A 17,446-nucleotide genomic window follows, 5' to 3' on the forward strand; every position below is an offset into this window, starting at 1 on the left:
GTGATCCTTGAGTCATCTATTTGTAGCTGCATTCAGATTTCTAATGTCTCTTTTCTTTGTCTTTTTTGTTCTATTTTTGTTGGTTGGTTTTTTGGGGTTATTTGTTTGTTGGTTTGGTTGTTTGTTTTTTTTTTAATCCTGATTCCCAGAATGGGCAAGGACACTTTCCCCACATGGATGTTCTGCAGGCACATTCTTCTTTTAATGTCTGTGCTCAAAGGGATTCCTTTACCTTTTGCTTGTGCTTTCATGATTTCTTGTCAGTAGTCGAAAACAGTACCTTCTGCATTGATTTTTTTTTTTTTTGTCCCTTTATACTTATTTTTATTTTTTTTAATCTTTACAGCTACAAGACTGGATGTGTGCAGTGGGATAATGGAAAAGTTCAGGATCTTCCGCACAGAAAAGACTTATGCAGTGAAGGCTGGGAAGTGGTACTTTGAGTTTGAGGCAGTTACTGCAGGAGACATGAGAGTTGGCTGGACCAGGCCAGGTTGTCTGCCAGATCAGGAACTTGGCTCAGATGAAGAAGCTTTTGTTTTTGATGGCTTTAAGGTTTGTATGTGTTTGTCTGTAATAATATGAGTGGCTGCAAAAATTTTAATTTTTCTGTCTTGTTCCATGTATCATTGCCTCAGACGCCTTCTCTGTTTTCATTTGATGTTTCATGAAAGTATTTCTCTGTTTTTGAGGGCCTAGGCAGAATAACTAGAATCAGTGTCAAAAAATTAATTAGCAAAATTTGGCATATCTGTAATGTTTTTTCACAAATTCACATGTTTCTACAGTATATATAAATAATTAGTAATTGAAGTGGCTTAATGAAATTCAAAATACTGGTGGAGCTGTAATTAGCTATGAATAATTTCTTTAAAGTTTACTCTGTTTTTCTGTCTCTAAGAAGTGCCATTAGGGAAAAAATATGGTTAAGATTATTAACAGTAAGTGTTTGAGGCAAACTTTGATACTATGTATTTGTAAAAATGTAAGAGCTCCAAAGAGTATAGCTAGGTTTTTATGAAAATCCTTACAGCTTAAATGAAGTATAATAGAACCACTAAGATTTGCTCAAATTTAACTCTGCATGAAAAAAAAAGACCAATTGAAATCTAGTAGTAAAAATATATAGGAAAACAAACTTTGTATTACTGACTATCATCAAAATAGCTTAAATTACTCATTGAAATTTTTAATTTCAGTATGAGGGCAATTGCAACTGCTATCTGAACCTTAATTTTTATTAAGGCTACTGATGACTCACTGTAAAATGATTTCTTGTATCTGGTATTGGAATTCATTTCCCTTATTACTGTTAAAATATGTAACAGAGGATTTCCTGGATATTCCCAGCAAGATAAAGTTCTCAAGATGTATTTTATTTATGCTGTGGGAATTTATTTCTTTCCCACTTCTTCATTGCATGAGAAGATGACTTCAGAAGAAAACTGGAAAGTGTTTTTGTAAAGTGTTTTATGTAAACCATTCAAGTCCCTTATTTTTACTGGAAAAGTTGTGTAGTTGCCTTCTGAATTTTAGAGTTTGATGTTTAGGTCTCAATCCACAATGCTATATTGATTTGTTTGATTTTAATGGCTTCTTTCCTTGTTTGGAAAAAAAACAATCTTCAGGATATCGAGAAAGGTTCATTGGTTTTGTACAACTTCAAGGATGGATACTGAGCATAAACATCTACTTGTGATGAAACACTTGAATAGGAATTCTATCTGTTATTGGTTATTAACACTTCTTTTTCCAGTGCTTGGTTACAATAGTTCTTAAGAGAGGTTAATTTATTTGAACTCCAGTCCAAGACCGCACTGAAAGCCTTTGCAGTCTTTCACTTGAAAGTCAGTCAGAGGAATCATTAATCATGCCCTCTGCTACTCTGGAATTTATCAGAAACCCAGTGCTTGTCTCATTCACAGATAGTTCTATTCCTTACAAAATCTGATATGAGAAAAAGATTAATTTATTTTGCACAAAATATTTTATGAATTATACTCAAGGAAACAATACAGATTGTTTGCAATTAACGAATTTTTAGGCTGCTAAAGTAAATACAAGCAATTGCTTAAAAAGGGTTTGTGGAGTATTTATTAAACATCGTAATTGGTACCATATTATTGTGATTAAAAGTCTTTCATGGAGCTTCAGCAGAAAACTAAACCATACTCTTACTTTTTACTAAAATGTTGAAATAGCAATTTTCCCTGTCAGCTCTCTTAGCAATGTTTTATAATGCTGATGTGAGGGGCGCTGGCAAGAAGTTAATTGTTGGATTTCCATATTCAGAGTCAGCTTGGAGTACTCACAGACACAGTTTTGGAATGATATTCTGTGAAAGTGTTAATTTTAATGCCATCTTAATTGAGGCAGTTAATTATTAGTTCTACCCTTGAAGATGAGAAGAACACATACATTGTTACTATTTTTCTTTTAAATGCTTCTATTTATTTCAGGCACAGCGGTGGCATCAAGGTAATGAGCATTTTGGCCGCTCTTGGTTGGCAGGAGATGTTGTTGGATGTATGGTTGACATGAATGAGCACACGATGATGTTCACCTTAAATGGTGAAATCCTTCTTGATGACTCAGGCTCAGAACTTGCGTTCAAGGACTTTGAGGTTGCCGATGGTAAGTACTATAACACATCATGCTGTTAACGTGCTATTGCCTGGTTTTTGCTCTGACGTCACTTTAATATGTTTCTTTTGTGTTTCATATTCCCATTCTCATCCCTGACCCTGCCTCCCCTGACTTGTCCTTTTTTCTATTTGATTAGTATTAGCCTTTAGGAAAGGGAATTTGCTGGGTGTGACAGTTGTGGTAAAAGCACAGACAATGAGGAAGGGGTTTTTCTGTAGTGATCGTTGTGGCTGTCTTTTGTTGTGAGACCCTTTAACTGTTTTTCAGGGATGGGTCTGAAGAGGTATTTTATTTATAAAAATATATAATATTTTATCCTTACTGCAGTGGATCACCATATGATGTAATAGAATTATAGAATGTATCATAGAATACTTTGAGTTGGAAGGGACCTTTTAAGAGCACTTAATCCACTCCCCTGCCATGGTGGGCAAGGATATCAGATTTTATCTAGATGAAGTACTGAAATAATACCAAGTGTCTGTCCAATTTGTGAGAAACTGGTAGTGAGTTAAGGCCATCTTTAAAGTTTGCTTTAGCACTGGGAGAAGAAATGACACCTGATCCAGTCAGCTGATACAAAACTATCCTCCAAAATATTCTGCTTAATTCTAAACCAGCAGATTGAGCTTTGTGCTTATTGTAGGGTTCTTGGTGCAGGTTTCAGCATGCACAAGCAGGTGCTAATTTACTGTCAAGACATAACTTCTGAGATTGCTAAAGATGGCAAAGATTGTGAGGGTCTATCAGGTGGCAGATTAATTCTGTAACAAAGATGTATTTTTGTTTATAATATTAATCATATATCTGTGTGCAGATAGAAGCAGAAAAGGGGTAAGAAATTGAATTAAGTAACTTAACTGCCTAAAACTTCTGAACTATGATAATGTTAAAAAATAAACTTTAAGCTTTTATTACTTGTAGGTACATATATTCTGCCATAGGTATTACCCATCTATTTAACAATAGAGCTGTAGCTGAGAGATAAAGTTAAATTTTTTGAACAAGAGCTCCACATGCTACTGTTGGGTTACTCATCCCTACACTGTTCGCATGGGAAATATGAATTTTATACTTCTTAATTAGGCAATTCCCTCTTTGAATTTTAACCACTTTATTTTCATCTGGATTTCAGAGTATTTTACTTTCAGTAGTACTTTGGATGAATTTTTTCCTTCCTCTGCCATACATTAGGAATCAGAAATATTTTTATTTTATTTAAAATTAAATAATTGCCATTAATTTTCTGAACTGGTGCCTGTTACTTTACTGCCTTTGGATTTACTTAGATGCTGTGGTAACATGATGAGGGAAAGAGATAGGAAAACTGGCTTGCTGATAGTGTTGTATGCAAAAAATCATCTTGGTGCCCTTAAATTTTAGTGGCTTTCCAGTTATTAGTTAGTATACTCCCACTGAGGAATAGGGAATTCTGTAGCAAACTTAAATTCCATTAAATTCTGAGGGTAGGCTGCATTTATTCCAAACTGATGAAATCACAGTGGTGTAATTTTTGTGATGCTTGTTTTTAGCTGTAGGCTCAAATTGAAACAGATCTCTCTGCTAAAGGAGTTCCTGGCTTGACATGGAGCCTGAAGGTTTTGGTAACCATGTCACAGACTTTATGTCAGACCTCTCAGATTTTCCACAATGTCCTTGCAATTCATATTAAGATCCTTTAGTATTGTTTTTGTAGGAAAGAGCCTTTGAAATAAGATGTCCTAGTCAGTTTTCAAGGGAGTGTGCTGATTGATCTTTAGTAACTCCAAAGCTATATTTGAAATTATTATTAATACACAAATATTGGAGGCAAAAGGAGAGGGGAAGACAGCTAATTATGAGTGTTCATGTGCAAACACACATATGAAATATCCAAAATAAATTTATGGAGCTTTTTAAGTTTTTTTCCTTTTGGAAGGATGGCTTTAGTTTGATTTTTTTGTTGGCTCTTGCACTGAGACTTTTCTGCAGGTCACTTCAATCAGTTATCCGTGTGCATATTGTATTGCTGCAGAAAGGGACCTTTCTCTTTAGAAAACAGTTAGAATTTCTGATGCAGCTGTACAGTAAATCAGTCCTGTAGATTTAATTTATTTAGGAACAATGAAAAAGGGATATGGTGTTCTGCCAGTTTAGTAATACAGCTTGTGCTGCATTTTAGGTTGTACTACGAACAAGAAGAGCTCTTTGGAATTATGATAGATGAATTTGTTCATGAGGTATCATCTCAGTAGTGAAACTGATTAACATAATGGCATCTTATTAGGAATTTTTAGCAGATAATTTAACTGTAGATACAAACAGGTACACTTGCACAACCCAAATTTTATTATGTCAAATTGTGATTTATATGAGCAGGAACTGCTTCTGTGGCATTTGACAGATTGAATCAGGAGGTTCATGTTGTATTCTTGAAAGTAGGAAACATTATGGAAAGTGTTGCTGTCCTGTGCTTTTGCTATGTGTGACAGATGGTGCTAGAGGGTTACTTTTCTTGTGGTAGTGTTTGTCTTTTCATTTGTTTTGCAATTTCATACAGTGAAATAAAATTTGCTCCATAGCCCGTTACATATCTGGAGATTAGTAGTCAGGTTAGGGTAAATAATCTTTTTATGTAGCCTCCAGTATGCTAGGGTTATATGGAATCTGTGAATAATAACATTTTAAGTGGCTGGATTCCCATTCAAACATGGCTATTGAAATTAATTTTTATTCTATAGAAAGATATGTAGCTGTCTTAACAGCACATCCCCTATAAGATAAGATGCTCCGTCTTTACCATGTATAGAAGAGCCCTAAAACACCTAACAACTAAATCATTGGCAAATCGATGCAGAATTTCATCAGAGATGAAAGTAGGTTTTCATGGTCAGGACTGGGACTGATGTTTATATTCCATTTACACAGAGCCACAGTTACAGTTCAAACAGGAATCAGCTACATCTACAGTGCCTTCTGTTATTATTGAGAGCTGTATTGGTGAGAGGGACTGTCATCTTGATTTCACATTGCCTCCATTGGCAAGTTTCATGGGACACACTACATTGAGTAAAAACATCAATGACAGCTTTACCTCTTTCTTTGTTTTCTGTCAGGGAATCTTGCAAATGCTCATTTACATTTTATTACATTTTTTTGTGTGTGTGTATTTGAGGGACTTGCTTCACATCTAATCTACCTGGAAGACAGGGGGTTTTGGGGGTATTTTTGAAACCATAGAAAAATGTGTTGGTAGAAGACTTACCATTTTTCGGGTGATGAGATGAGAATTGTAAGGTTATTGAAAACAATTTTGATTTTGACTTTGCTTAGCATCTTATGCAACAGCTTGTGGATTCCTTTTACTCAACAGGGAGCTGGGTAAGTTCTCCCTACTAGAGCTGCTAGGCTTTATCATGGCACATGACTCTGTATGCAGATGTGATTTTCCTTGTTACATGTTGTTTATGTTCTGTTTAGTGCTGGAAAATAGTTGCATTATTGTCCATCACTGGGTTTGCATTAGCAGAATTGACGTTTATCATGTCATCTATTATAGCTGTGTTATCTGAGGAGTTGATGCATCGTGATTTAAGAGCCAAGCTGGGAAGATAAAAAATCTGGACTTCGATTTATGGCAAATTATGTTATGTCATTAAATTTGTCATGTCTAAGATAAATACACGTGACAACTAGTCTTGTGTATATGCAGTAAAATCTTCAAAAAGTGGTACTGAATGCTGATCATTCATCTGATGGTCAGTAATTCCTGTAGATGGTGCTCTGGAGTTGGCTTTGTCTCTGAAGAGCAAACATTGTTAATAGATATTCTCCTCATTTGTTTTTTTTTTTTTTTTTTAATCTGGGAACCTAAATAAAAGTGAGGAACTACTTTGTATTTTGTCCTTATATTTTTCAATACCTGTTATATTCACATGAATCAGAATCACTGAACAGAGCTTCATATTTCTTGTTGATAAAAAAGAAATTGCATTTTGTTAATAACTAGGTCAAATGAATCTGCATACTAGTTTGTAGCTGTGGAAATTGCAAAGAAGGATGAAAAGAAATAGAAGAAATAAAAGATTTTCTTAGGTTTTTAGACAGTGAAGCTGACATCAAGAGAAAATAAAAAGGAAAATATGCCTGCAGAATGGGGAAAGTGCCCTTGCCCATTCTGGGGAATCATGAAAGAAAAAAAAAATTGTGAAAAGAAGTCACAAATATGTTCCCTGTGCTAGTGAAACAGCAAGATGCATACAAATGTAAAGCTGATTCAAAAGATAAGACAGAAAACAAAATCCCAAACCAAAATGTCTTATTTTTCATGAAACTATAGTGTCATATTTTCAGTTCTTATTTTCCAGAACCAGAGTTTTCTGAATTTTTAAAATTAATTAATTTTCTTTTAAAAAGAAATCTATGACATGCACTTTGTTCATATTTGTAGGATTTTTCAACTCTTATAGCTGCATGGCCAAGTACTGTATTACTTTTGATGAAGTAAGATTCTCTTAAAATACTATGAATAATGAATATGCAAGATGTGATGTGTGATGATTGCTTACCTTTATAATCTTTGCTTTTAGGGTTTTTTTCCCACAAATTGTTTTTAATTCAGTTATGAAAGAGAGCAGTTCACTGATATTCATTTTGCACAACCCATGTGTTCTTTCATCTTGTTTTAAGGATTTCTACCTGTGTGCAGCCTGGGCCCATCTCAAGTGGGAAGAATGAACTTTGGAAAAGATGTCAGCACTCTGAAATATTTCACTATATGTGGCTTACAGGAAGGGTATGAACCCTTTGCTGTTAATACAAACAGAGACATCACCATTTGGCTGAGTAAAAGGCTTCCTCAGTTTCTACCAGTGCCACAAAACCATGAACATATTGAGGTTTGTGATCCTAGTGTTCCTAGACACTTGAGTATGTTTATGTTTCTACTTTTGTACTTCCAAACAAGAGTTTACTGTGACATGTTGACCCAATTCTGAATGAACCTTACACCTGTTACAAATTTCTCATGTTCAGTAGGGCTGCAAAGTCTGTAATTGTTTGATTGGTAGTTTTTCTTTCTACAAAACCTGTGATGTGTTTTAACAGAAAAATCTGAGAGACAAATTAAACAAGACGTCCTCATTAAGAGTTCCTTGTACAATGTGAGCTATGTAAGCAACTTCCAGAAACTGGGCATTTTAAAATAACATACTTTTTGATTTTTCCATAGCTAATTGGTTTTGATTGTAATAAATATTTGCCAATTGCATGAACACTTATTTCCCAGTAAGTTGTGCATCTTGATAGAACTGAATTCATGCTTTGTAAATTTGCCATGAAATCCTTCTGAAATTATATAATAAGAACTCTTTTTCAGCTGGTGTGTGGTATTTAAGAAGCAATTTATGTTCTTTCATATGTACATGCATGATTTTTTTATTCCTTGGTCTGTGTTGTTCTGGGCAGAGTTGGATTTATGTTGCAAAGAGTTATGGTCAGAGGCATAATTTCTTTCTGACCTTTTTTTTTATTTATTTTAATAACAGAGCAACAAAAACCATTCACTTCTCATAGTATTTATTTCCCTTCAAAATGGCAGCACATGATTGCAATGCATTAGACTGTTGACACCATGCTGTTGCAAGTTTTGCAAGTCATATATGCTTATTGTAGAAATAGAAATTGAATGTTTACATGGCAGAAAAAGCATCAACTTAAAAAACCCTACATCTTTGTTTCATAGGTGATGAGAATTGATGGCACCATAGACAGCTGCCCCTGTCTGAAGGTCACACAGAAGTCCTTTGGTTCACAGAACAGTAAAACAGATGTCATGTTTTTTCGATTAAGTATGCCCATTGAATGTGCTGAGGTGTTCTCCAGATCAGCTGCAGGAGGGTTACCAGGCTCTGGTCTTTTTGGCCCAAAAAATGACTTGGAAGATTATGATGCCGACTCTGATTTTGAGGTTCTAATGAAAACTGCTCATGGTCATTTAGTTCCTGACCGGACAGAAAGAGAAAAAGATGCCACAAAACCAGAGCTGAATAACCATAAAGATTATGTTCAAGAAAAGCCCTCACGTCTTAAGCAAAGGTTAGTAGCTTGCTACTGTTTCCCACTCCTCCCCCTTCTACTTTCTCAAAGTAGAGGAAAATGCCACTAAAGTCTGACAAACCAGTCAAGTAACTTTTGAGTATACAGTTTAAGGCCAGAATTAATTTAAGGGCTTTAAAAAATGTCTCTTTCTCTTTTCTGAATAATTTGCCTTTGTGATTGTGCTTAATTAGATATTTGAATTTTAATTTTTTTATTGCAGATTTATGCTCAGGAGGACAAAGCCAGATTATAGCATGAGTCACTCTGCACGGCTTACTGAGGATGTACTAGCAGATGATAGGGATGACTATGATTATTTGATGCAAACTTCCACGGTATTGTAATATGGGATTGATGTTTTAGCTGTTTGGGGGTTTTTAGTTGGTAGTTGGTTTGGGTTTTTTAAATACTTACTTTTTTTTTTTTTTTTTGTTTTTTTGTTTTTTTGTTTTAAGAGTTTCAGAAACAGTCTAATTTTCAATTTAAATGTCTATGATAATTCTGAACTTCTACTTAGGTTGAGACTGTTTTGTTTCTTTTATTTTGATTTTTTGTCAGACTAAAACTGTTTCCAAGTGAAAACCTAGAAACTGGTTTAATCTGTATTTGAAACTACTGTTGATAGCAGTACATTAAAGAGGAAGTTAAACAGTTTTAGAACAATGGAATAAATTGGAAAAGGTACATTAAACTAGTAGGTCAATGTTCAGGACCATTTGAAAACATCTCTACTAATTCTTCAGAACATTTATTTAATGGAATTCCCAGTGAAAGTTTTTTGCAGTTTTTGTAGACCTTTCTCTGACAAGATCAGCTCCATAAGCACTCATTCCTCAATGTTCAAGAGAAAACAAACACTCTTCTTCTGGATGTGTTCTTCTCTTTCTAAAAGATATTAGATACTAGAAACTGAGTCCCCTGTAGTATAAAAATAATAGTTGCTGTAGCAATACAGCTTACAATGCTACAAAGCAGAAGCCTTCAATACAGGCATATAAGCTACATATTTAATCTTGTCTATTTTTTTTGTTTTAAAATGCGTATTTTGTTGGCAGTATTTTGGTTTGTGTTTATAGTCTTTGTTGCTTTGCTTGTGATTTGCACTTGAACAAGCCTATGCTACTTTTAAAGAGATTATATATTTTCAGATTTAGAGCAGTAAATTAATTCTGAATCAAACTCATACACTGGGGAACAAACACTAACATTTGATAATGTTATTTTTTTATTAACAGTACTACTATTCTGTGAGAATATTTCCTGGTCAAGAACCTACTAATGTCTGGGTGGGCTGGATTACATCAGATTTTCACCAGTATGACACAAGCTTTGACTTGGATAGAGTGCGTACTGTCACAGTTACACTGGGAGACGAAAAAGGGAAGGTTCATGAGAGGTTGGTTACAATTTCCTTGAAAAGACCTATATTGTACAAGCAACTTTCAATTTATAAGGTGTAAATCCACTCCATTTAATGTAATTGGATTGATGCAGAAAAAAATAATTAAAACAGCAGTAGTAGAAAAAAGTGTTAATTTAATTGTCACCTGCACTTGCTTGTGAAGAAACAGTGAACTAATGGTCTAGTCAAATCAATAGGCACTTAAAAGTAAAATAGTGCAGCTTTCTAAAAAGTTTGAAGTTATGATCCTGTAAATATTGATTCGCAAGGCCAAAATCTGTACATGAGCTTGTCTCAGCATTTCAGATTATTATGCGTACCAGAAGCTTTTGTTATGCTTGACATTAAATGATTTAAAACTTTGACTTGCAAAGTCAGTTTCATCTTTGGTATTTTACAAACAATTTGAATTTTTTCATACATTGTCATCTTTTCAGTTATGATGTCCATGTTTCATTGAATTTTGGCAGTGGTTAGGCTGTGATCCATTGCTTCCGGCCACAAGGCTCTGTATGTTTGCAGCCACGTAGGTTGTTAGTATGTTGCAGAAATGTTGCACACCATTCATAAATTAATTTGTCTTTTGACATTCAGTATAAAACGCAGCAACTGCTATATGGTGTGCGCAGGAGAGAGCTTGAGCCCTGGACAAGGACGTAATAATAATGGTCTGGAGATTGGTTGCTTGGTTGATGCTGCCAGTGGCCTGCTGACCTTCACAGCTAACGGCAAGGAACTAGGCACGTACTATCAGGTGAGGATTTTTTGATGATGTATTGCAGCGAGAAGGGGGAAAAGGGAATCCTTAGCCTGCGTCATTAGAGGCTTTAGTACAAGATTCTAGAGAAAAAGTAATCATCACTGTTATAGCAGTAATTTTCCCCTTTGTTTGACCTAGGTTGAACCAAGTACAAAGTTGTTCCCTGCTGTATTTGCTCAAGCTACAAGCCCCAATGTTTTCCAGTTTGAATTGGGAAGAATAAAGGTAAAAAACGCTGAGATTTTGCTGGGTTTTGTGCAGGTTTAGAACTAACAAATCATATTGAAAAAAGTTTATTATATTTATGCCATTTATTTCCTGCACTGTGTTCTTGGTATTTAGGACATTTCTATGATTCCAAGTGTTTGCATTAATGCTATTTTTAGTCTTAACTCAGTTTTAAATACTTATGAATTTAAAATATAGTACATTGAATAAAAAGGGTTGAAAGTGATCAGAATTTTCTGAATCTGTCTTTTATGGTGAAACAAAATTACTTAGATTGGGAAAGCAAATCTCTTAGTTTTACAGACAGAATGAATGACTGGTATATCTGAAGAATTTGGTTAGAGTTGTAAAATAATTTTTAAAATACATTCAGTTAGAACACAGGAAAACTGAGTTGAATTTTTCTATCTTGCTTTGGATACTTGGATATCTAAGAAATCAGAAGAGGTAAAAAAAAGTGGAGTCCAAGGAAGTAACATGTGGCAGTCAAGTTTATATTTAAAATTTGGATGTTCTTAAAAAAACAAATATAAAAAATGCCATCTTGCTGCTAATCTTCCAACAGTTGCTAGCTTGTTTTAAAAATGAGTGAAAATGCTGATTTCCTCTTTTACTCTACTTCGCTATATGTTGAGTATATTTCTGGAAAAGAAATGCAGTGTTTGGTAAAGATGAGGAAACTGATTGTCTCTTCCATTGGAATTTTCCAGAATGTAATGCCATTATCTGCTGGATTATTCAAAAGTGAACACAAAAACCCAGTCTCTCAATGTCCCCCACGTCTCCATGTCCAGTTTCTGACTCATGTGCTTTGGAGCAGAGTGCCAAACCATTTCTTGAAGGTGGATGTGTCTCGGATCAGTGAACGTCAAGGCTGGATGATACAGTGCATGAATCCTTTGCAGTTCATGGCCCTTCATATTCCTGAGGAAAACAGGTTGATGTTTGTTTTGTACTGTATAATAATTATGAACATAGTAATGTAATTCCATCTATGTAAGAAAGGCCCAAGGTCTTCTCTCTGTTTATAAAACAAGTAAATATAGACAGTGTGTTTTGATTTAACTGATATTAAAAATTATACAAATTTCCAGTGTTTTAAAATTGCCCTTCTTTTACTCTGTTTCTAACTTTTCCAAGTTTCTCTCCAAACTGGGAGAGAAATTGGGAGAATTCTCTCAAAATTTGCTCTGCTTGTAAATGATTAAAGATTTTTCAAGATTTGTGACCAATTTAATTATTCCATTCCCTTAATTTTCCTCATTATAATTAAAACAATTGAAGAATTTAACTCTGTGATTTCCTTGTTATCCAAATATCTGAGCATTTTGCCAGTGCCTAAACTGAAAATAAAATCACCAAGAGCTCTGACACTGAACACTTCAAATGTACTGGTTAGTCTGATTGCCACTGCACTCCCAGATTTAAAGCCAGTAAATGATATAAATAACATAACCCCAACTGGTTTTAAAACCCTAATTTTCAGTTATGTGAATTCTGGTTTATAGTATGAAAAAATATTCTGTGTTAAGCAAATAATTTGCATTTTCTTCCCACTGAAAGTAGTTTAAGGATTTGAGGAGTAACTTGTATAAATTTGAGATTAAATTTTGTTACTAGTCTTGATTATTACATTGAGAGTGTTTCTTACCTGCACGCTGAAATCTGGAAAAAACCCATCCCTGGAACTGATATTGTGCTGATGTTATCCTTAGGGAGAAGTTTGAATCCCTTAAAAAGACATTTTTGCATACGTGATTTACTATTCTGTTTTTTCTTCTCCACAGAACAATTGATATTTTAGAGCTGACAGAACAAGAGGAATTGCTGAAATTTCACTACCACACCCTCCGATTGTATTCAGCTGTTTGTGCTTTAGGCAACAACCGAGTGGCCCATGCTCTGTGTAGCCACGTGGATGAATCTCAGCTTCTCTATGCTATTGAGAATAAATACATGCCAGGATTATTACGTGCGGGATATTATGACTTACTCATTGACATCCATCTCAATACCTATGCAACTGCCAGGCTGATGATGAATAATGAATTTATAGTTCCAATGACAGATGAGACCAAGAGTATTACTTTGTTTCCTGATGAAAACAAAAAACATGGCCTTCCTGGTATAGGACTTAGCACTTCATTAAGGCCAAGAATGCAGTTTTCCTCTCCGAGTTTTGTAAGCATTAGCAGTGAATGCTTTCAGTTCAGTCCTGAATTCCCTCTGGAAATTTTGAAGGCCAAAACCATAGAGATGCTGACTGAAGCTGTTCAGGAGGGAAGCCTCCATGTCAGAGATCCAGTTGGAGGTTCTACAGAATTTCTGTTTGTTCCTCTCATCAAGCTCTTTTATACCCTCTTAATTATGGGAATCTTCCATAATGAGGATCTGAAACACATCCTGCAGTTGATTGAGCCTCGAGTTTTCAAAGAAGCAATGAGCCAGGAGGATGAAATTGATTTCTCAGAGAAGGAGTTCAATTCAGATGAGCTCAAGTCAGAAGAAGGAGAGGAAGAAACCAGAGGAGAGCAAATGCCAAAGGAAGGACTCCTTCAGATGAAGCTTCCAGAACCTGTTAAATTACAGGTAAAAATACTGTCTTGATAGTGGTTGCTCCTGTTTTATTCATGTGGTAATTTCTCTTTCAAGGAATAAAGCATTTAGAAATTATTTTTTTTTTAGTTAAATAGAGAGAGAATTTCCTTAGAGAAAACTAGAAGATTTAGTATCTTTTTGATGATATGAACTTGCTCAACATAGATCAAGCAACTATGGTTTCATTAAAAAGAACTACTTGCTTGATGCCTTCAGTGGAGAATTCCTCATTTCTATGGATCCAAACAGAAAAGAAATTCCCTAGAAGAAAGGGGTAAATCCATTCTCCTGTAGCTTTAGTTGTGTCTGAGGCACATTAATCCCTTGCAGATGCCAGATATTCCTGGTGTAAGATTGCTTTACGTGTAGTAAATAACAGCATTAAATGATCCAGACACTTTATTTGCTAGTAACTGTTGCTGTAGGAAATCCATCCTTATTGTGTAATATGCAGAAGATATTTCTTAGCTTGCCAGCTCTTGTCTCTTACAACATTGTTTTCTCAGATGTGTCACCTACTCCAGTACCTGTGTGATTGCCAAGTGCGACACCGAATAGAAGCCATTGTAGCATTTTCTGATGATTTTGTGGCCAAGCTTCAAGAGAATCAGCGCTTCCGGTACAATGAAGTGATGCAGGCCTTGAACATGTCTGCTGCCCTGACAGCTAGGAAAACAAAAGAATTTCGATCCCCTCCTCAAGAACAGGTACAGCTTACAATGGACAGTTCCTTTCTTGTTGACTTTATTTGCTTTTAGAGTTCTGTTTGATTTGAAAGTTTTTCCTTTTGGAGATCAGTGTAATTTGTCTTTTCTTTGTATTCTCTAAGATTAATATGCTGCTGAACTTTAAAGATGATAAAAATGATTGTCCTTGCCCTGAAGAAATTCGGGATCAACTCTTGGATTTCCATGAAGACCTAATGACACACTGTGGTAAGTCTTGTTACTGAATAGTTTTTTAGTTTTTAAATTTTGTTAGCTTAGAAGCAAATTTTATAAGTAATTTTATGTAAGAAACATCAACTGAATATTCTGTAAATTATACTGTACAAATTTTAAATATGATCAAATAAAAATAATTAGCTTTTCATAAAAAACAAGGAAATATTCTTATCCTTATCTAAAAACTAGAAGGGATTGCTGTATGTTTTGTTTCATAAGCATCTGTTTTTGCAGACTGACAAACTCAGTTCCTTCATTCTCTCCTTATGGCGCAAGCAGTCCAGACTTGGGTCATTGTTCAATGCTTTCTAGCTACTTAATATTTTTCTTATTTGGTAACAGGAAATGCAGATGAAATAAATAATTTAGATAAAGATTTGAAAAGAAAACAAGCTTTATCTTTTGATTCTTTCAATTTTTTCTTTACTTGCTTTCCATCATTCTGCTCTGTTAAAATTACTTAACATAATTTTTTCTTACCTTTTCTTGTAGAGGAAAATAGGAATTTGCATTATCCACAAGTAGAAAATGAATTTTGTGGGCCAGAGGGTGCATTATCATACAGCAGAACTAATTATTCAGTATATTGCAAAATAAGTAAAATGGTTACACATTCTAAGTCCAATGTTTACTTGCTTAGTCAGCCGCCACTTGGGGAATTCACATTCTGTAGAACGGTTGAGAGACAGTATATTGAAAGTTTGCAAAACTAGAGCTCAGGGAGTAGCATAACTGCAGGAAAACAGACACTTCATTTGGGTTATTTGAGACCATCTCTGTGTTCCAATTGATAAGACATTTCAGTGTTTTTGCTGTTAAGTAGTTTGGTTGAGAAGACTGCCATCTAAATAATTTGTATTATGATTTAGTAGGTAATATGAATTGGCTTAGTCATTGCTTAATGTAGTGTCTATTGCCCTGTTAGAACAAAGTATAACAAAATAACTTCTAGTAGAAAATGGAATTGTATCTAATGCAAAAAGCAGACAACTAGAACCAGATGTAATAAATAGAGAAGAATGATGTTATGTCATGAAGAAACATCCTATAAAATTCAAGTCTGCTAAAGAACTCTCCACAAAACCCTTAACTGCAGGGTGATGGAACTCAAAGACAGGTTGCTCAGAGAGGCTGTGGAATCTCTTCACCTTAGAAGATACTCAAAATCTCACTGGACATGATCCTGGGCAACTTGCCCTAGCTGGACTTGTTTTGAGATGGGAGGCTGGACTCTAAAGGCCCATTCCAAACACAGCTATTCTGTGATTCTGTGAATCTTCACATTAATTATTTTTACATTTTTATAGCTTGTTATAGTAATGTTGTGAAAGAGCACTGTATTGTGAGGTTTGCAACTTTCTTCTGACTGATCACTGAAAAGTATATTTGTTGTAATTTTTGTACTTTCATTTCCTTTATATGTTTCACCTAAAAAGCTTTACTACTATCACTTTAACTACACTGTATCTCTAGGGACTTTATCTATACTTTTGGGCTACATATGTCCAAAACAGGCATCAGTGTTCATGTGGAAAAATGCATACTGGGGGACATATATTTATTATATGTTTTATGTGTAACATCACACACACAATTTATATGCTGAATTGCTAAGGTTACCTGTACTTTCCTGCTTGGCACATATGCCTGTTCTATACTTGTTCCAAATGCTGGTTAAGCATGTCCCATATACAACTCTCAGAGTAGAACAACAGTTCAGTTGAATTATGTTTGTACACACAAGATGTCTGTAGCTTGCTTAATTTTATTCTTTCACAACGTGGTGTATTTTTTTAATTTCAGGAATTGAACTAGATGAAGATGGAGCCTTGGATGGCAACAGTGATTCAACCTTTAGGGGTCGCCTCCTATATCTTATGGAAAAAGTTACATATCTGAAGAAGAAACAAGATGAGAAGACAGTTGATGAGGATGATAAGACATCCTGTAAGCAAAATCCAATCAGTTTATTGCAGCTTAATTACAAAAAGGAAAATAAGCAGACCAGGAAGTTCTTCACACATTTTCAGCCAAAACAAGGTGTATTTTCAGAGAAATCTGTGCACCTTAATGTTTGTAGCTTAACCCAAAACAAGCACAGATGGATTTATTAGTCAGATTTGTTTCCCAGTGGGATGTAGAGGAAAATTTCTTTTAGTGGCACTCTTGCCTCATATCTTTTTTCAGCTCATAAATTTTTCAGAATGTATGTTGCTTTTAATAGAATTAGTGCAGACTTAATAATTGTAGCAAGGTCCTGTTTTATGAGAACTTCCTCAGCTGCAGCAGCTTAAAATCAGTATTTGCATGAAGATTACCATATGAAATAATCTGCAATTAGACTGTAATTAGCAGAAGCCTTTCCACCCAACCTAAAATTCAAGATTTGCTGACTGTAACTGCTGTTCTGTCATTTTTTCTGATACTTTCTGCCTTTTCATCTTGATAAGAATCACTGCCAGTGGTGTCCTAGTTCTGCAGTGGGTGCCAACTGATTATTTAAATTTTATTTATCTTTTTATTTGTCAGTGTTGCCTTTATTTTTATCTTTTTCCCTCCTTTTCTGTGATATGTGGCCCTTTCAAATGTCCTTTTTTATGTGGTAATTAGAGGTTAGGTCTGCACAGAATCTGGTGATGAATCATATCTCTTCCTTTTTTTCCTTGTAGTAAGCATAAAAGCTCTGTAAAACCTGATTCTCTCTTTCTTATATTCGTAGAAAGACAATTATATTAAACAAACAGACCCGCAGGTAGATGAAATAGAGTATTGCGGTTATCAAAACAGGAA

At 34.8% G+C, this 17,446-nt stretch overlaps 1 protein-coding gene across 6 annotated transcripts in view; it reads left to right on the forward strand.

Annotated features, from left to right (window-relative positions):
- RYR2 (ryanodine receptor 2) overlaps window positions 1–17,446 on the forward strand; it is a 381,271-nt gene that overhangs the window by 240,462 nt on the left and 123,363 nt on the right. For all 6 annotated transcript variants that reach the window (XM_021527067.3, XM_021527070.3, XM_021527068.3 and 3 more), the window contains 13 exons: window positions 347–555; window positions 2,460–2,634; window positions 7,315–7,523; window positions 8,369–8,721; window positions 8,945–9,059; window positions 9,960–10,120; window positions 10,721–10,880; window positions 11,025–11,111; window positions 11,825–12,051; window positions 12,902–13,703; window positions 14,219–14,419; window positions 14,542–14,647; window positions 16,460–16,603. In XM_021527067.3, the coding sequence (XP_021382742.2) occupies window positions 347–555; window positions 2,460–2,634; window positions 7,315–7,523; window positions 8,369–8,721; window positions 8,945–9,059; window positions 9,960–10,120; window positions 10,721–10,880; window positions 11,025–11,111; window positions 11,825–12,051; window positions 12,902–13,703; window positions 14,219–14,419; window positions 14,542–14,647; window positions 16,460–16,603 (2,949 nt within the window). The remainder of the gene's footprint in view (window positions 1–346; window positions 556–2,459; window positions 2,635–7,314; window positions 7,524–8,368; window positions 8,722–8,944; window positions 9,060–9,959; window positions 10,121–10,720; window positions 10,881–11,024; window positions 11,112–11,824; window positions 12,052–12,901; window positions 13,704–14,218; window positions 14,420–14,541; window positions 14,648–16,459; window positions 16,604–17,446) is intronic.

The sequence above is a fragment of the Lonchura striata genome, chromosome 3, assembly GCF_046129695.1.
Source record: "Lonchura striata isolate bLonStr1 chromosome 3, bLonStr1.mat, whole genome shotgun sequence".
Classification (NCBI taxonomy): Eukaryota; Metazoa; Chordata; class Aves; order Passeriformes; family Estrildidae; genus Lonchura; species Lonchura striata.